This window comes from Schistocerca gregaria, chromosome 7 (assembly GCF_023897955.1).
Source record: "Schistocerca gregaria isolate iqSchGreg1 chromosome 7, iqSchGreg1.2, whole genome shotgun sequence".
In the NCBI taxonomy this organism is placed as follows: Eukaryota; Metazoa; Arthropoda; class Insecta; order Orthoptera; family Acrididae; genus Schistocerca; species Schistocerca gregaria.
The window spans coordinates 110,526,315-110,547,472 of NC_064926.1; the positions used below are offsets into that span (position 1 = coordinate 110,526,315).

The following is a 21,158-nucleotide window of genomic DNA, read 5'->3' on the forward strand; positions in this document are numbered from 1 at the left end:
AGTGGAGAAAACCAGGACGAGATCCGGTTGGTCGGCGTCAGCAAACTGTAGGAACTGTGTCTTATGATTCGTCGGAACTCGCAACTTTGCGAAAGTGATCATGTAATCGTACTTAACAAGCACATCACCGTTAGAGACGAGGGTTCCCAATGGCCGAGGTAGAGACAATCCTTCAAACTGGCGACATTGTGAGGGCAGAAGAGGCGGAGCGAAAGCTTTTAGAGTCATTCGATGCCGATTCGCCACCTTATTCTGTCATTATTCGCGTTCTGACTTTACTTTCAGTCACACTCTGGACTATGAATTCAGTTTCATTCTGACTGTGATTCTGATTCTGATTATCTTCCGTCTCTGAGTAGGGGTGAGTCAATCGTTTTCCATTCGAGAGAGACAAGGCAGCACTTGGCAGTCCATCACCTGTGGCTCTACCGACACAAGTGTTACGTTCACACACCAATGAGGTGAGTCAGTATTACTAATGAGGGGATAGGCAGGTTTTGGTGTTTTATGTAAGGTTGATTAATCACACTTTTTACAGTAATCTTTTGGCCATGACTTTATTATTGGCTTTTCAAGCATGCTTGCCCCCTTACCCATAAAATCGCTGCCATCATATTGATTGATGCTACCCTGATTTTCAATTCAGTTAGACACTTCGATACATTATTTACCAGAGTAATCTTCATCGTTTTAGGAGCTACATATGGCAGTCTAACATTATATGCATAACTATCTCCATGGGTGCAGCTTCCATCTAGCACTCATCTCCTGCACGAGGGATAATTTGATTAGCTTTCTCGTGCTTTGTGTTAATTTGCATTCAGTTAACTTTGTAAATAATTAATGATGAATACCTATTTAATTTGAATAGACAGCTTTGCCCACTAAAGTTATCATAATTGTTAATTTTATACAAGAGCCACGCCTATGGTTAATCTGTCAGGGACACCCATCTGTTCTATTTCCTTGTGCAAGCATGATTTGCATTTATCTGAATCGTAGTACTGTGATCTGCATATCGGGAGGAGTACTCGCTACAGGTCACTGCCTTGTTCCACGAAGGCGGCTTTCACTGTTCCTTAAATTTCTTATGAATTCTCTTCCCCTCGTTTGGTTATCATTCCCCTAGTTTCCTAACTGCACCCCTTTTTCCATGATTCGCCGGTTCTTTAGCATCCATATGACTAAATGAAATACTACCCATTGACTTTCTCGATGAAATTTTCCAAATTTATGTCGTCAGATAATTACACTGGATCGACTGTTCCAACACTCAATAGGCTACTACCTTCCGATTACTTCAGTTGCAATATAAATCATCTTTTAGACGTCTTGAGAAGAAATTTATGTTAACCTTAGTGTAAGAATTTTATGTATATACACTAGAAACAATAATGGCAGACAATTTCAACGTCATCAGACTGCTGAGTTGAATTTTAACCTTATTTACGATTAATTTATTCTATAAGTTCACATATTGTATTTTTTCTTAATTATGACTTATTCTGGTTAATGAAACATAATTCTAGTTCTTATTTATTTTCTTTTGGAGCCATAAATACGTTTTAAACATACATTTTGTCAGAGACAAACGCTACCGCTCTGATTGAAAATTAAAAATTATAAGAAAAACAACAAATATGTTAGAGTTGACATTTCCCTTAAAGAATGAAATGACTCTCCATTACCAAACTTCAGTGTTGTACACATTGTATCAGGACATACTCCTCTAACTTTACTTTTCTTCAACAGTAGTTGTCGATACCAGTATTATTTCCCGAAGTTTGGACAGGTCAATATTATCTCAGCTGCTTTTCTGAAAACTTTCGTATGATTTTATACACAATATGTTATATTTCAAGCTAAAATTTATAAACGGAATTACTTTATTTTCGATGTTACCGTCGATAAGTGCTAGCTCTGAATGTACAGTTAAAATAATTTTTTTAGAAACATTTGAAATTACGAGTCACTTGGCACACTTAAAATTTCTATTATTAATTACACAATCTAGTACTACTTTCTGTGTTTATTTCTGGATTAATTTATGAAAAAAATAATCAGAATGAATAGAAATTCATTTGTCAATAAAACTTGTAAACTCTTTGGAATATTGTTATTTCCGCTTAGTGAGGTAGTAGTAAACATGCCTCTGATGTGAACGGACGTATTTTTTTATTTTGTGCGAACAATCTAATATCGGCTTTGTTAACGTGAAAATTCAAAAGACCGTATGATGCACTAAAACGTGACAAAATAAGCGTGTATTAACATAACAACAAAAATTCTACAACAACAATCTTCAAAGTTATTTAGATCAATTCAACCATGAGGGCCTAATATGCGCGAATTTCAGTTTCAAGCATCAGACCCCTGGACAAAATCAACTGAAGCCAACTCTACACGAAAAGCTAAGTAAATTAAAAAGTTTATTCTAATATTGGCTCCTCTCAAATTTTTCATAAAAGACTTTGCTTATTGTTGTCATTAACTGGAATTAGGAAATGGGAGGGGGGGGGGGATTGGAGAGAATACAACATCTTCATAATAATCTCGACACACAAGATTCTTAGATTTTTAACCTATAAGCACGAACGTAGCGTCTGTTCATTCTTCCATTAGTTTAGTCAATTATCGACTGCTACATATCTTCTAACTCAAGTTTCTCATTCATGAGTAGACATATGAAAATTTAATCGCTAAATAAGTCTGAGAGCTCAACTGTGGTAGCACATTGTTTGAAAACGGGCAATTAATAATTAAAAGTTTCTGAAACATCGCAAGTCGGTATCACAGTAACAATGTGACACCCAACTACAACATTCAGTTGATGGGAACATTCTACGTTGAGGAACGCGCTATATATTAGTTGAGAAGGTTTTTGATAGATATACACTATGTTGAAGGGAAGAGAAACAGATGAAGATCACTAGTGAAGAAGTTCCATCACCCCCCCCCCCCCCCCCCCTGTTGCAGAAATCTGAAAACACACGACGTCAACCAAGTGAAGCAAGGATGTTGTCCTTCAGCAGATTCGCAGTCCTTTACTAGCAGCAACAGAGTGATCGGCAGCTGTTCTCTTGTCAAAAGACAACAGAGGTCGCAGGATCACCACACCTACACGTTTTGAAGTAAGACGCCTTTGCCTGCTGCATGTGGTCAGTTGCGTCGAGAGACGAAGGGTAGTGAGCGTCCCGTCAGCACCAGCGAAGAAAACGACCCTCTGAAGGCATGCGAGGAACTTCTATGTTGACTAAACGCAAGAAAAGGGTATATGACTCCAGCTGAAATTTTCAGTATTTCATATACTTAAACAATTTAAAAATTTTAGTGATTCACTACTTTAAAAATTGAACATGATATCGTAGTCTGATCATTAAAAGGTATAATCTTACCTTAAAGGTTTAAAACAATAAGTTAAGTATTAAAGTTAGAAACTATATACACGTCTTGAGTCAGCAAGGCACACTGCCTATCAATTACTCAGACTGTTTTCGTATAGCACTGAAGGATGGAAACACTTAATGACTTCCAACAAAGTTCACATATAATTTCATACCATTTCGGAACTTTTTGTCGCTGATATCATCTACAAAATAAAGAGAGCAAAAAGACCTGTCGCTTACTATATTTTCGCTGTTCATGCAAAAACACTACTGGAGGCGGGCTGCACGATGTTGGGGCGTGAGCGGAAGACGGCCTAACGGTGTGCGGGACCGTAGCCCAGCTTCATGGAGACGGTTGCGAATGGTCCTCGCCGATACCCCAGGAGCAACAGTGTCCCTAATTTGCTGGGAAGTGGCGGTGCGGTCCCCTACGGCACTGCGTACGATCCTACGGTCTTGGCGTGCATCCGTGCGTCGCTGCGGTCCGGCCCCAGGTCGACGGGCACGTGCACATTCCGCCGACCACTGGCGACAACATCGATGTACTGTGGAGACCTCACGCCCCACGTGTTGAGCAATTCGGCGGTACGTCCACCCGGCCTCCCGCATGGCCACTATACGCCCTCGCTCAAAGTCCGTCAACTGCACATACGGTTCACGTCCACGCTGTCGCGGCATGCTACCAGTGTTAAAAACTGCGATGGAGCTCCTGTAAGTAGGCTGTTTAGGTTTTTTTATTGGTAACGCCGCCGCCACGTAGCGCTCTGTATGAAAATCACTGGCTGTGCCGTGTGCAGTCTGTGGCTGGTTGGCATTGTTGTAATACTCGCCATTGTAGTGTTGGGCAGCGGCAGCTGGATGCTAACAGCGCGTAGCGTTTCGCAGTTGGAGGTGAGCCGCCAGCAGTGGTGGACGTGGGGAGAGAGATAGCGGAGTTTTGAAATTTGTAAGAATTGGTGTCATGAACTGCTATATATATTATGACTAGTGAGGTAAATACATTGTTTGTTCTCTATTAAAATCTTTCATTTGCTAACTATGCCTATCAGTAGTTAGTGCCTTCAGTAGTTTGAATCTTTTATTTTGCTGGCAGTAGTGGCGCTCGCTGTATTGCAGTAGCTTGAGTAACGAAGATTTTTGTGAGGTCAGTGATTTGTGAAACGTATAGGTTAATGCTAGTCAGGGCCATTCTTTCGTAGGGATTTTCGGAAGTCTGATTGCGTTGCGCTAAAAATATTGTGTGTCAGTTTAAGCACAGTCTTGTATAATTTTTCTAAGGGGACTTTTTATATTTCGACCCTTAGCCGAGGATACCTCACTGGAATCTTCTGATTTTTCCTTGTAGTTTGTGTAATTAATGTAGATTTTTTTATTGCTAACGCGTAATCATAGAGAGAATTTCCTTTGTAGTTGTAGTCTTTCATTGTTGTACAGTACAACAGTTGTGGCATGCATGTAGAGTTGCACCAAGTATTTCGCAGCTGCGCTTGCAATTAACTAGATATTATTTTCAGTGCTATGTTAATGTGTTCTCTTATTTTTGTTCTTCAAATTGTGTTTTTCTGTGATGTTGTGTGAAAAATTGTGACAATAATGGCGTGTGAAAAACGTAATACTAGGCTCCAAAGTAAACTGAGAAATGACAGTGAAGACGAAAGCAGTGTGTTAGCGCCACCATGTAATGAATTAACTAATGTTCAAAGTAGTAATTTGGTAATTGTACATAGGGAAATGGAGCGGGCTGCAAACAATGGTGTAGACAGTGAAACAATTAGTGAAGAGGGAAGCATTATCGATCGATCGGTTGGCAACAGCTCGCCTCAGGATTCCGAAATGACAGGACACATTCTTGCAAATACTGTAGATTCAGATTTTGCGTCCTCACCGTTTTCTCAAATAAATCAAGACACATTTTCTGCTTTTCAAAATGCGAATATTGCCGGTTCAAATGCACTGCCGAAAAGCACTGAGGAACATGTTTCAGACACCAGTTCACTGTTATTACAGTTAATGCAACAAATGGGACAAAGTCTACAAAAGTTAGACACAACGCTTGAACAAAATCAGAAACAAATGGGACAAAATCTTCAAAAGTTAGACACAATGGAACAAAATCAGAGACAAACACAGCAACAGTTGGACACAATGGAACATAATCTTCAAAAGTTAGACACAATGGAACAAAATCAGAGACAAACACAGCAACAGTTGGACACAATGGAACATAATCTTCGGAAGTTAGACACCACACTTGAACAAACACGTGAAGATTTAACTACTGAGTTACATAACATTGAATCGAAATGTCAAAAAATCTGTAATGACGTAAAAACACAAATTTGTGAGCATTTTCAACCTATTTTTTCGCGGCATGAAAACGCATTACAGAATCACGCAGCAGCCATAAAAGAATTGCAAACTGTTGTTCGTGAAAATCACGACACCTTGCAAGCTAAAATGGACTCAGTTGCATCCACCGATTCGGTTACGCAACTTGCAAGATCTCAGGAAAACTTAAAGGACACAGTAGATTCGATTTCAACACAAATGGACACTCTGAAACTTGGTTCAGAAAAACACACTGAGGAAATGTGTTCACTATCGGAGAAAGTAGCCGAACTTTCGGATCAGTTCACTAATTTATCTACGAAGGTAGATGATAATCTGAATGACACAAAACCGGTAGTCGTTAATGACACAGAAGAGTTCGAACAAATTAGGAAATTCAAACAAAATCAGAATCAAATTAATACGCAACACCAAAGAGAAATCCGGGAAGTACAAGATCAGTTGTCACAGGTAATACAAGAATTACGTATTTCAGAGGACACTCGCACTCCAATACAGGAAGGAGGGACATAAAAATACGGAACTGCTACAAAATAACAACACAAGGCACTTTGGAGATTATGAAAGAAATTGGCAAAGTACATCGAATTTTGAGATGGAACCGCCGAAACGACGTAACAATGACCGATATGCGACCGCCGACACGATGATTTTGACTATAAGCTGTTCATTACTACACGTAAATTCAAAACATTTAAGAATTCTGGCAACGACATTCATCCACAAGCGTGGCTCGATCAATTCTCTCATTGTTTTCCTCCCAACTGGTCACTAGAGCACAGATTAGAATTTATGTGTGGCTACTTAGAGAATGAACCAGCTGTAAGAATGCGATCGGTCATTCACGATTGCCACAGTGAAGGAGAATTTTACCATGCCTTCCTCTCAGCATATTGGTCCCAAGCCACACAAGACCGAGTAAAACATGGCATCATGATGATGAAACATTTCGAACAATCTGAATTTTCCAGTCTTGTGAAATATTTTGAAGACATGTTGCACAAGAATCAGTACCTGTCAAACCCATACAGCCCGTCAGAACTCATCCGCATTTGCTTAATCAAATTGCCTGAACATTTACGGCATATTATTTTAGCAGGACGATGCAAAGACGACATTGAAGATTTTCAGGGACTGTTACAAGAACTGGAAATTGACACTGACAATCGCGGAACGCGAAAACAGGAGCACAACAATTACATGTCACACCTGTCACAATTCCGCGATGACAGAAATAATACACGACAAGGCTATTCGTACAACGTAAATCGTGACCAAAACAGACACCACCTGTATGACAACCGTTGGCAGAGTAATAGTTACAGAGAAAGACCGCATTTCCATAGTAATGACTATCACAGACACAACCATAGAAGCAGACAATATGGTAACCAGAACTATTATTATCAAGGGAGACAGAATAATTTCAGACGCAACAGTTCAGCGCGCAGTTACGATTCCGGGAGAAATTCTCCACCACATGACCGACAAACAAGAAACTATGTAAACTACCGACAAAAAGACAGAGCTGAAATCCATCAGAACTGGCGAGCTTCAAACAGGTCAGGGCCTTCTCGTCAAGGTGAATTTGTAGAAGTTAGGTCTCCTAATCCCAATAATGGCGCGCGCCAACAAAGAGACAGACAATGACCCGCACCGCAGGCAGCCGCGTGCGGCGGCTGGCTCAGAGAAAAATAACACAGGCGCTAACCTTGAGAAAAATTCCAGTATTCTTTACCGACGTATACCGCATGATAATTACATTCAAGTTCAAACTCTGAGTACTATAAAGGGTAAAAGATTACACCACGTATCACAAGCAAAACCATTTATTGAAAGATAATCTGGTTTTTAACTTTGTCTTTGCCATAAAATTTTTCACAACACGTCACTAGTAGACTTTGTCACACTAAGAATCTGTTAACATGCAACAATGTTTTCAAGTTAACTATCCAGTCTAGAACTTAGAGAACTTATTTAGTCAGTATTTACGAGTCCATTGTTATAGTGAACAGACGTCACAGTGTTATTGTGTGTGTACATTCTTGCTTGTTAGATGCACGATTACGTAACGACTATAAGGCTCACATACTTAGAACATTTACCAGTATTGCTAATGAGATTTTAATGCAACATTTTGGTTTACTTGAAAATACATTCTGGATTTAAAGTACTTTCTGTGAGATACCAGATGATACAGTGGTTAGTTTATGTGACAGCTACACGATTTTATCACGACGCTGCTAATGAGTGACAATTTACAATGTTGCTTTTGCAGTTTATCTGTTTTATATCTGCACAGTTTTTCTGAATTTTTCTGGAAAGTAAAACATGTTTTAGTAGTAACGTTTGTGGTATAGTTACAATGAGACAGCCTTTTCTGTAGCACAACAATACTTACAGTACAGTACTTACTTCATCACGGCAATAAGCGTAATAACTAAGATATCTATAAGCAAAGCATTTCAATTTCGTTTATCATGAGGTAAGTACATTGACTTCTGCAGAACTTAGCTTTCGGAGGACAATAACTACGACGCTTCCACAGAGATAGTCTTATAGCAAGAAGCACATTTAGCGCTACAGGACACGCATTAAACTATTTATTTTTCAACATATTTGAATTACAAAGAAAGTTTTCCGTGATGCATTCCATTCCATTGCTGTAATCTGTAACATCTGAGGATATAATTACATTATTCCTCAGGGGGGTACACGCTTACTTTGTGTACCATGTGTTTGGCAAGCACAAGGAGCCCTAGCTAATATGGTATTTGTTTATACAACTTTACACATCAGTACCATATTTCTCTAACACATAAATTTCACAGCTATCTGATCATTTAACTGAGAGAGACAAACATTTACTTTACTACATCAGTGACAGATGTTTACGTAATTACACCATTGAATAACTTCACACTTACGAAGTTGTATTTTGTCTGTACTTTGTGAACTGTTCATATTTTTTCGGAACCATTGTGATACTATGAGAGGTTTGAATGATGTATTTGGTATGGGATCATGATTTTAAAGTACGTTTGAGGTAGATGACACTTTTGACATGAGCAGAGAATTTTTTTTAGGTTTTGAAATTATTGGAGGAAGTTACGACGATTTTGAGATTTGGCTGAGGTTTTATGATGTTATGATGACGATGTGTATTACGCTGTTGCGGTATGTTTATGATCAATAAGCTGATGCTATATGAGTTATTTGATTATGCTACTTATCTGTTATGATGGAATATTGAAGAAGTGTCGACGAATAAGATAAGAAATAATGAGTAGAGGTTAGGGACTCTAGTTTGTGAAAAAGGTTGTTGGAAACCAAGAATCGTACTTTAAGTGCTATGAAATGTATGTAAATGTGTGAATGTATTACAATGCCGACGAAAATTTTTGGACACTGTTATATCAATAGGATTTTGTTTCTACTGATGTGTAACGCAAATTCTTGAACTGTGAATTTTTTTATATGAGACTGCCACTGTAGCGGAAACTGGTGTCGTAAATATTTCGATAAGACAGTTAAGTGACCACCTGCACGTAATGCGTCGTGGGCACCCAGCTGCGCGACAACCACCTGACAAAAGAAATCCATTAGTGTGTGCCTGTCAGAGGCACAGGCAAAAAAAAAAAGAGGCCATTATCCTCGCTATTGAGATTCCTTTGTAGAAAGCATCGCAAATACTACACACCCAAACTTGAAAACATATGATTACACTGTGGAGCTCTTAATTTATGATATTTACTAAAATGCCTAATGAAACGACGAGAAACATTTCATGGCTATTGTCCTGCTAGTTGAGAGAAATGCCATGTGGCTTGCTTTATGCATTTATTTACTCATTTTGTTGAATATCTAGTTTCCAGCTGCCCTGCAGCATTGGTTACAGTAAAATTTTATAGATGTACTAATATAAATATATTATGCCTACAGACCCAGTAAAGAATAACTTCGTGATATACTTCCAAAAAAATGAGGGAGCACAAAAAGACATCGCCCTTCACAGGAACTGCATACATAATTTTCTTTTCAAGTACTTGGTAATTTATTTCATTGAATAAGTAGTGGTGCACCATTTTAATTACATAGACATTAAGATGTGAATATACATTTCCCTTATCTACATTGTTGTCTTCAGTGTACTATTTTTTCTGCTTGTGGCTTTGTCATGTTTAGATATAAGTTATTACATTTATTGCTGCTTGCTTTGCTTACCTGCACCTTTTTTTTCATTGCTGTTTGTATTAATTGTTTTGTGCTGCTGCATTTCCTCGTCCCTTAGTTAAGCATCTGAGCTCAGTAGATTTAAGTTGGCTTAAGAGGGGATAGCCTATATAAGAGAATGAGTTGCGATCGATTTGAAGAAATGCACTGAGAGGTTATACGAGAAAAGTACAGAAAGCAGGTATAGAGAGGACTTTCTGGAAATAATGAAGAACGAAAGGAGGTCTCCGAGAAGTAAAGAAAGTTTTGTTTGCAAAATACTGCAGTAAAACAAACCCTGCCCTTTCCTTGTGTTATCCCACTATGTGTTTGTGTACCCTTGAGTATTTATGTTCTTCCTGTCTTTATATGTTTATCTGATAAGACTTATGTTGCAGAATTTTTCTAATGCTAAGCTACATTCACTATGATGAGTAATACTGTTATCCTCAAATATAATTTGCATTAATAACATGTTATTTACTTTGTAAAGATGTTTACACATTATTTATTCTGTTTTGTTCTAATGCTCATGTGTGAAGTTGATGTTTCAAAAGTTATTCTGATCTTTTATGTGTGTTCTTATGTCATAATTTTTCTAACACTAATGTATTTGCTATTTCGATTCTTTTGTAAAGCCTGTACTACTACAAATGTTATCTGTATTGTTATGTTCTTTAAATATGTATTTTGTACCTTTGTTATTGTATTCCTATGTTACAAAATTGTAATTGACACTAGTTCATCAAATTAAGTAACTTGCAAATTACATTTCACTGCACACGTTTCTGTTGGTCATAGTATATGGAGAATATGTGAGAAGTAGGGACTGATAGTGTTTGCATGTGTGTTAATAATTCAGTAAGGGACTGGATAACAGCATTGCTGGTTGTAAGGACATTTCAAAAACAATTTTTGTGAGTGCACAATTGGTGGTTATGGACTTGCTATATTATCCGCAAGACTCTTCAATGGTGATTGGGCGCCTGCACAGTGAAACAGATGGCTGCTGGCCATCTCTACAAGGACTACAGTGGGTCTGCACCTTTGATGACCCACCAGTACCATTATTTCTACAAGGACTGCAGTGGGTCTGCACCTCTGGTGGCCCACCAACAGTAATCTCTACCAGGACTACAGTGGGTCTGCTCTGTGATGACCTACCTACCGATAGTCTTCAACGTCGACTGACTCTGCTGTGGCCCATTATCTGTCTGCATGTCAAGAGTGAGCACTGCCTTTCTGTTGGAAGGACAACACTTGTTCAAGACTGCATGGAAATCCACTACTTCCGTGTGCATTTTCTTTTACTGCTGAGACATTGAGCAAAAACACTCCTATTTTACTGTGATGAACGATCAGGACTGTCTTTATGGACTGTGAAAAAATTTTAGCTTTTGACCAACATTGTATCAATAAGTGTGTGCATTTGATATCTTTGTTATTGTAATGATGAAAAATTTTATCAAATCATTATTGGCCAGTGCCCAAAACAATTTGTAAAATTTTTTGTGGGGAGCATGGGGGCTATGTAAGTAGGCTGTTTAGGTTTTTTAATTGGTAACGCCGCCGCCACGTAGCGCTCTGTATGAAAATCACTGGCTGTGCCGTGTGCAGTCTGTGGCTGGTTGGCATTGTTGTAATACTCGCCATTGTAGTGTTGGGCAGCGGCAGCTGGATGCTAACAGCGCGTAGCGTTTTGCAGTTGGAGGTGAGCCGCCAGCAGTGGTGGACGTGGGGAGAGACATGGCGGAGTTTTGAAATTTGTAAGAATTGGTGTCATGAACTGCTGTATATATTATGACTAGTGAGGTAAATACATTGTTTGTTCTCTATTAAAATCTTTCATTTGCTAACTATGCCTATCAGTAGTTAGTGCCTTCAGTAGTTTGAATCTCTTATTTAGCTGGCAGTTGTGGCGCTCGCTGTATTGCAGTAGCTTGAGTAACGAAGATTTTTGTGAGGTAAGTGATTTGTGAAAAGTATAGGTTAATGCTAGTCAGGGCCATTCTTTTGTAGTAATTTTTGGAAGTCAGATTGCGTTGCGCTAAAAATATTGTGTGTCAGTTTAAGCACAGTCTTGTACAATTTTTCTAAGGGGACGTTTCACTCCGTATGCCACGGCAAACTGGCTGACACTGACGGCGGCGGTGCACAAATGCTGCGCAGCTAGCGCCATTCGACAGCCAACACCGCGGTTCCTGGTGTGTCCGCTGTGCCGTGCGTGTGATAATTGCTTGTACAGCCCTCTCGCAGTGTCCGGAGCAAGTATGGTGGGTCTGACACACCGGTGTCAATGTGTTCTTTTTTCCATTTCCAGGAGTGTATATTTGTCCCATGAATACCAGTTTCTCGTGTGCATTTCTTCTTGGTGTATCAATTTTAATGGCCAGTAGTGTAAGTACACGAGCCAAAAGGGAATAATAAGACTGGTTGATTTTTCGGATTAAAAAGGGTGTAAGACAAGAATGTAAACTTTCTCCCCTGCTGTTCAATCCGTACATCAAAGAGGCACTAATTGGGATGCTTACAGCACTAGTCAAAGACTCCACAGCTTAGCAGAGTCTCTGACGGCAGAGGAGCCGAACACGAATATTCCATACAAGTAGATTTCTTTTCCGTTTTACTGATTAGGCTTCCAGTGACGAATGGATTTGGTGTGAACGAGAAAGAAATCACACACATAATATATCTCTTATTTTTATTCAAGTTCATGTTGCAGTCGGCATAGCAGTTTATTTCCGGAATACAGCACACATCTGCGCCCGGTGGAGGTTAGGCGCTGTCGACCCTGGCGAAGTAGGGCAGGACGCTGAGCGGAGCCGAGTAGTTGGCAAGCCAGACGGGGCCGTCTACGGTGGGGTGTTCGGGGTCCGCCTCGTCCCTCCAGCTGCCCCTGGGCAGGTAGATGTCGCGGCTCGTGGCGCCCTCCTCCAGGACCGGCGCCACCAGCAGGTCTTCTCCGAGCAGGAACTCTGTGTACAAAATACAGAGAGAGGTCGCGTGCCGTTAACCTCAGCCGAAACGAACCCAGTTTCTTGAGAGACTGCAGGGTTAAGTGACCGCAGCTCCTGTTAAACTTGACCTTCTATAAAAGAAAACATAAAGTCTTTTATTTTCACTTTTACAAACTACTAACATAAAGGCTTTTATTTTCACTTTTACAAACTACTAACGAACTGATGTTGGCATTCAACACCATAGTAAATTGCATTACACAGTGATTTTTTGAGCCTGAAATGATGTCACATAGCTACGCTGCAAAATTTATTTCTCTTTCTCTTTTTTCGCTTTCACTGTAACCACATTTTTACCTAGTAAGTCCGTATCATTAGAAATGTTTCGGGTTAGCAGTATTTACTGAAAAGAATCTTGTTTATCGGCATCTTATTTTATATGTACAAAAAATGTTCAAAATGTGTGTGAAATCTTATGGGACTTAACTGCTAATGTCATCAGTCCCTAAACTTACACACTACTTAACCTAAATAATCCGAAGGACGAACACACACACCCATGCCCAAGGGAGGACTCGAACCTCCGCCGAGACAAGCCGCACAGTCCATGACTGCAGCGCCCTAGACCGCTCGGCTAATCCCGCGTGGCTTATATTCCATAAAATTCTCTTGTAAAAACCATAGGTATTAGGAAACATGAAATTCTTCATCTTTGATCTTGGGTATTAATAACCGCTGTAGCTGTATTTAGTCCTTTATTATTGGATCATTACCGGTTTCGTGGAACTAAAAACCATATCTTCATGTGAATATTTTTATAACGATAAACCCGGAAGGAATAACAACCCTGAGACATGCACTGGTAAGATAAATGATCAAGATTTAAAAACTTTTAAAAAATGTTAAAACTTTTGCATGAGAATTTCATAATGTTAGTACTCAAATGACTGAAACATTAGAGCGGAAAAGCTCGGAACCTTTATACCCAACATTCATTGTCTCTCAGAACGAAAGACCGCTAAAAGATGGCATGTCACAGAATAAAACAACCTGATTCCAATACAGCGAATGGGTCCTAAAGAAATGGTACCATAGTGATCCATTGGTAAGGATGAAATATGTAAACTATTAAGGCCTAATATTGGACCAAAATGAAAAACCAAGAAGTGGTTGCCACAAAATGTAGGTATGTTCTGCCTGGACAAAGTCGTCTGGTAAATAGCTATTGGCGGAAAAGCAGAACCACATTTACCGCTTCTCCGATCTATACGGAATCGCAACCAGCGGACGCGGAAAGAAAGTAAACAGCTTACCTGTGGATGGCTCGCGCATGCAATGGTGCTGAAGCACAAGGAATGTTGCGTAAAAAGATTCCGGGCTTTTCCGCTCTAATGATTTAGTCATCTGAGTACTACCATTATGATAAGTTTTTAACATTAAAAAAAAAAATTTAAAAATTAACCCTTCCAGTGTATATCTCGGGGTTGTTATTCCTTCTGTATTTATTGTTATGCACATGTTCACCTGTAGATGTGACTTTTAGTGACACGAAAGAGGTAGTAACCTAATAAAAAAGGACTAAATACAGCGGAAGCGGCTATTAATACCCAATATGACTACTCATAGTTGTGGTTGCCCTACCTACAAGGTTGTCTGCAGAGGCACAATCTTTGAAACCAGTTTCTCTAAAGAAGGATACAGGCTCACACTTCCACTCAATGATTATCTTTAATATTAAATAATGAATTAAAATCTTTGGTTAACTTCCCTTGAAATAGATGATGGTTCAGATGGCTCTGAGCACTATGGGACCCCCTAGAACTTAGAACTACTTAAACCTATCTAACATAAAGACATCACACACATCCATGCCCGAGGCAGGATTCGAACCTGCGACAGTAGCAGTCCCGCGGTTCCGGACTGAAGCGCTTAGAACCGCTCGGGCACAGCGGCCGGTCCTTGAAATAGAAAACTAGTTTTAACATTACAGGCTCCTTGTAAAATAGTTCATTTTGACGTAATGGTCAATAGCAAGATTACATGAATACGAAGAAATCTTCTGTGACGTTTATTTCCAGAGACCATTGACCTTCGTCTCTGCGAATGCGCTCAGGTTGCCCAAACTCTTACGGGAATAGCCAACGTGTGCGCTAGTAATGAGTGGATGGCCAAATGTCTATAAGGTACATTACATATGTAGAATTGTGGACACTTGGGAATGTGAGTCTCACGGGAAGCGTGCAAGGGATAAGTCCCTGCAGTCGCTCTATTCAGCTGTGTAGCTGTGTCCTCGGTGGCTGGATGCCGGCACGGTAGCTCAGCGCGATCGGTCAGAGAGTTACGTGCCCTCTGTAATCAAAAAAACTGAGTTAATCGATCATCAACGAACTTAAACGGATGTCTTACGACGTCCGCCCCGAGCATATGTAAAGAACAAAGGAGAACAAAATGAGATTAAAAAAAAAAAGGAAAAGAGCGTCTGCCATGTAAGCAGGAGATTCCGGGTTCGAGTCCCGGTCGGGGCACACGTTTTCAGCTGTCCACATCGAGGTATGTCAACAACACCTGTCGGCAGCTGAGGGTTTCAGTGTTAGTCATCATTTAATTGTAAAAGTGCTGTGGAAAGTAGAATGAGGCGGCTGGTACCCCGACTTTTCAGTTAAAGTCTCCGACAGCAGTATATTTCCGCTGGTAACTGCGGATTTACCTGTCAGAAAGGGGGATGTGTGATACACTAAATTAAACCTGTACTGGTTGTAGGGAGGCAAGACACACCAACCTGTCAATTCATACCCTACCTACCTACTAGATAATCCAAATAGAAGCGGCCGGTAAGTGCTTCTGACATGCTAATTTCCACACATCATCCCCCCTCTTTGGACTGGCAAGTGAACTTAAACTTTTTACACAGACAGAAATTTTTTCTCACCCATGACTGTCGTGCATTATGACAAGTTATACGTTAAGAGAATGAGGACAAGAACAGGTAGAGATGCGGAGCATAGCTAGAAGTAAAACTACGGATTAGTCTAAACGATCTGCTTCAGACAGTAATCACAGAGGAGGGTCGTTAGGGAGCTCGGTGGCATACCTGAGTTGATGGCGAGGGCTGTCTCGTCTGTGGGGTCGAGCCACCAGAGAGGCAGGTTGACCGGCGTGCCGTCCTCCACAGCCTTCTGCATCAGCTCCAGGATTCGCGGCGCGTACTGCGTGTGCAGATCGGTCAGGTTGCGGCAGATCTCCAGCGCCTGAAACACGGTCGCCGCACTCATTCTGGGCAAGTAAGGACTCAGGTGCAGCCGAAACAGCCACGTTCATCGTGTTCATGAACAGCCCTACGAAGAGCTTACAAAGGACACCAATGAAGAAAGGAGCATGAATCAGTGCTAATGACAGTGGTGTAATATTGCATAATATTTATTACTCTACGAACCGGTTTTCGGCTGTTACACCATGTTAACATACAAAGATAAATGCATGTGGCTGCGAAATTTTTGTGGGATCGGCCATTTTAAAATAGCGCAACTATAATCTCAGCTGGTTTCCAAAGACGACAGCTGTTTAAGTTAATTAATGATTGAAACTTCAGGGATTAATTGATTAAAAGTACGATATAAAATATTTAGGTTAGGTTAGTGTAGGTTAGGTTAGATAAAGTACCTGAAACAGTGCTTAATGTGTCAGGTATTTTATTTTATCTAAGCTAAATATTCTTACGTCACATTTTTAATGACGTAGTCCATCTGATTTTCGCCCTAAATGGACACTAGCGGTCATCTTTAAAACAGATCTGAAATATCCTGCAGTTGCGCTATTTTAAAGTATGTTATTCCACGAAGTCCGCCCCCAGTAGTTGAGTGGTCAGCGCGGCAGAATGTCAATCCTAAAGGGCCGGGTTCGATTCCCGGCTGGGTCGGAGATTTTCTCCGGTCAGGGACTCGGTGTTGTGTTGTCCTAATCATCATCATTTCATCCCCATCGACGCGCAAGTCGCCGAAGTGGCGTCAAATTGAAAGACTTGCACCAGGCGAGTGGTCTACCCGACGGGAGGCCCTCGTCACACGACATTATTATTATCTTTATACTAGTCGATGGCATACCAGCTGAAAATAAGTCTGTAAGATACTAAATATTGTAGAATATACACTGGTGTCATGTGCCTTGTCATTCATAATATACAAAATTGTGTACCAAGAACTGACGGAACAAACAGTTAATACAGATTTCTCAAGAAATGTGGTCCATCAACAAAGGAAGTAGCTTACAAAACATTCGTTTGAGTAATACTTGTAAAGGATAGATATCATATATGATTGACAGAGGAAATAGAGAAGACCCAAAGAAGAGCAGTGGGTTTCATTATGGGTTCATTTAGTAAGCACTGAAGCATCACAGAGGTTACCAACGATCTCCAGCATCAGACGCTGCAACGGAGGCGTTCTCGTCATGGGCTGAGTTATTGTTAAAGTTCCGAGAGCGTACGTTCATAGAAGTAACATATTTCCTCGTCCTGCGTGCACCTCACGAATAGATCACGAAGAGAAAATTAGAGAGATTCGAGCCAACAGGGCACCTTACCAGCAATCGTTCTTGCCGCGAACTGTTCACGACTGAAATGAGAAAGAGGCGCAGTGGTAAACCGCATAATGGCTCGCGGAGTATACATGTAGGTGCATACACGGATTAATATAAAAACGGCAATTACATATTAACGTGGAATATTACATTAGAAAACAGGAAGCACTTTTGCAAGAAGTAAACACTGTATTTCCATCAAAGAATAGAACCAAAAATGATGGCAACTGAAGCGTTTTTGCTTTATTTTTTGACTGTTATCGTAACCTCTAACTCCTGCATTCTAAAAGATATAATTCCAAACTATACTGTGTTCCCCTCTCCTTCCAACCTATGTAGCTGGTAAGTCAATTTACAGGTTTCAGAGATGAGGAAGACGCCACCTCCATACCAAACAAACCGCTTATGAGTAGAACTCATGGTTTATGATCAATTTAAATTTTACGATATTTATGATGTAAATACTGAATTAGCTCTTGAAAGTTGTTTGTGACAGTCGCAGCTTTCCGAAATGATTTTTCTTGTGCGTATTCTAAACTACAGACACACTACAAAGATCCAGAATGAGATTTTCATTCTGCAGCGGAGCGTGCGCTGATATGAAACTTCCTGGCAGATTAAAACTGTGTGCCCGACCGAGACTCGAACTCGGAACCTTTGCCTTTCGCGGGAAAGTGCTCTACCATCTGAGCTACCGAAGCACGACTCACGAGTCTCCGCAATATCCTTTCTTTCAGGAGTGCTAGTTCTGCAAGGTTCGCAGGGGAGCTTCTGTAAAGTTTGGAACGTAGGAGACGGATACTGCAAGAAGTACAGCTGTGAGTACCGCGCGTGAGTCATGCTTCGGTAGCTCAGATGGTAGAGCACTTGTCCGCGAAAGGCAAAGGTCCCGAGTTCGAGTCTCGGTCGGGCACACAGTTTTAATCTGCCAGAAAGTTTCACACTGCAAGTATGTTTTTGAACGGTACTGAAAGTTTAACTCCCTTATAGAAAAGTCAGTACTGATATATGAGATGAAACTACACTACTGGCCATTAAAATTGCTACACCACGAAGATGACGTGCTACAGACGCGAAATTTAACCGACAGGAAGAAGATGCTGTGATATGCAAATGATCAGCTTTTTAGAGCATTCACACAAGGTTGGCACCGGTGGCGACGCCTACAACATGCTCACACCAGGAAAGTTTCCAGCCGATTTCTCATACATAAACAGTAGTTGACCGGCGTTGCCTGGTGAAACGTTGTTGCGATGCCTCGTGTCAGGAGGAGAAATGCGTACCATCATCTTTCCGACTTTGATAAAGGTCGGATTGTAGCCTATCGCGATTGCGGTTTATCGTATCGCTACACTGCTGCTCGCGTTGGTCGAGATTCAATGACTGTTAGCAGAATGTGGAATAGTTGGGTTCAGGAGGGCAATACGGAACGCCGTGCTGGATCCCAACGGCCTCGTATAACTATCAGTCGAGATCACAGGCATCTTATCCGCATGGCTGTAACGGATCGAGCAGCCACGTCTCGATCCCTGAGTCAACAGATCGGGACGTTCAAGACAACCATCTGAACGAACAGTTCGAAGACGTTTGCAGCAGTATGGACTATCAGCTCGGAGACCACGGCTGCAGTTACCCTTGACGCTGCATCAGAGACAGGAGCGCCTGCAATGGTGTACTCAAAGACGAATCTGGGTGCACGAATGGCAAAACGTCATTTTTCGGATGAATCCAGGTTCTGTTTACAGCATCACGATGGTTGTATCCGTTTTGGCGGTGAACGCACATTGCAAGCGTGTATTCGTCATCGCCATACTGGTGTATCACCCGGCGCGATGGTAGGGGGTGCCATTGTTTACAGGTCTCGGTCACCTGTAGTTTGCATTCGCGGCACTTTGAACAGTGGACGTTACATTTCAGATGTGTTACGACCCGTGGCTCTACCCTCCATTCGATCCCTGCGAAACCCTACATTTCAGCAGGATAATGTAGGACCGCATGTTGCAGGTCCTATGCGGGCTTTTCTGGATACATAAAATGTTCGGCAGCTGCCCTGGCCTGCACATTCTCCAGATCTCTCACCAATTGAAAACCTCTGGTCAATGGTGGCCGAGCAAGTGGCTCGTCACAATACGCGAGTCACTACTCTTGATGAACTGTGGTATCGTGTTGAAGCTGCATGGCCAGCTGTACCTGTACACGCTATGCAAGCTCTGTTTGACTCAATGCCCAGGCGTATCATGATCATGATTACGGCCAGAGGTGATTGCTCTGGGTACTGATTTCTCAGGATCTATGCACCTAAACTGCGTGAAAATGTAATCACATGTCACTTCATATATAATATATTTGTCCAATGAATACCTGTTTATCATTCGCATTTCTTCTTGGTGTGGAAATTTTAATGGACAGTAGTGTAGTTAGCGTGCTGCAACGCCACCCAATTAGGGGGCGGGCATGCATGTATTCAGCTGTGAGATTGCGGTTTAAGTGGGCAAAGTGAAGTCTCGTCTTGCTTGTGGTTCCAGTCGACATATTTCGTAGTGCAGAGGCGCTGCTATCATTGAGTACTGTATTGAGTGGACCTGAAGTCACCATTTATTGACCATTCTCAGACTCTGTTTGCCGAGATTCCCGCTTGCATCGCGCAGCTTCTGTTATTAATATTTACAGCCGTAGAGTTGGTGACAGAATTCGCACGTCGGTGTGGCCGACCGGTTCTAGGCGCTTCAGTCTGGAACTGCGCGACCACTACAGTCGCAGGTTCGAATCCTGCCTCGAGCATGGATGTGTGTGATGTCCTTAGGTTAGTTAGGTTTAAGTAGTTCTAAGTTCTAGGGGACTCATGACCTCATCTACATCTACATTGACTACTCTGCAATTCACATGTAGGTACTTGGCAGAGGGTTCATCGAACCACAATCATACTATCTAACATTCCACTCCCTAACAACGCGCGGGAAAAACGAACACCTAAACCTTTCTGTTCGAGCTCTGATTTCTCGTATTTTATTTTGATGATCATTCCTACCTATGTAGGTTGGGCTCAACAAAATATTTTCGCATTCGGAAGAGGAAGTTGGTGACTGAAATTTCGTAAAAAGATCTCGCCGCGACGAAAAACGTCTTTGCTGTAATGACTTCCATCCCAATTCGCGTATCATATCTGCCACACTCTCTCCCCTATTACGTGATAATACAAAACGAGCTGCCATTTTTTTGCACCTTTTCGATGTCCTCCGTCAACCCCACCTGATAAGGATCCCACACCGCGCAGCAATATTCTAACAGAGGACGAACGAGTGTAGTGTAAGCTGTCTCTTTAGTGGACTTGTTGCATCTTCTAAGTGTTCTGCCAATGAAACGCAACCTTTGGCTCGCCTTCCCCACAATATTATCTATGTGTGTCTTTCCAACTGAAGTTGTTCGTAATTTTAACACTCAGGTACTTAGTTGAATTGACAGCCTTGAGAATTGTACTATTTATCGAGTAATCGAATTCCAACGGATTTCTTTTGGAACTCATATGGATCACCTCACACTTTTCGTTATTTAGCGTCAACTGCCACCTGCCACACCATACAGCAATCTTTTCTAAATCGCTTTGCAACTGATACTGGTCTTCGGATGACCTTACTAGACGGTAAATTACAGCATCATCTGCGAACAACCTAAGAGAACA

The 21,158-nt window shown here is 41.1% G+C and overlaps 1 protein-coding gene across 1 annotated transcript in view; it reads right to left on the reverse strand.

Annotated features, from left to right (window-relative positions):
• Positions 1-12,676: 12,676 nt before the first annotated feature.
• LOC126282313 (myogenesis-regulating glycosidase-like) overlaps positions 12,677-21,158 on the reverse strand; it is a 70,201-nt gene continuing 61,719 nt past the window's right edge. Inside the window, exons 5-6 of the mRNA XM_049981969.1 lie at positions 15,996-16,152; positions 12,677-12,922 (exon numbers count right to left, since the gene is read on the reverse strand). Coding sequence (XP_049837926.1) covers positions 12,723-12,922; positions 15,996-16,152 — 357 coding nt within the window. The 3' untranslated portion in view covers positions 12,677-12,722. The remainder of the gene's footprint in view (positions 12,923-15,995; positions 16,153-21,158) is intronic.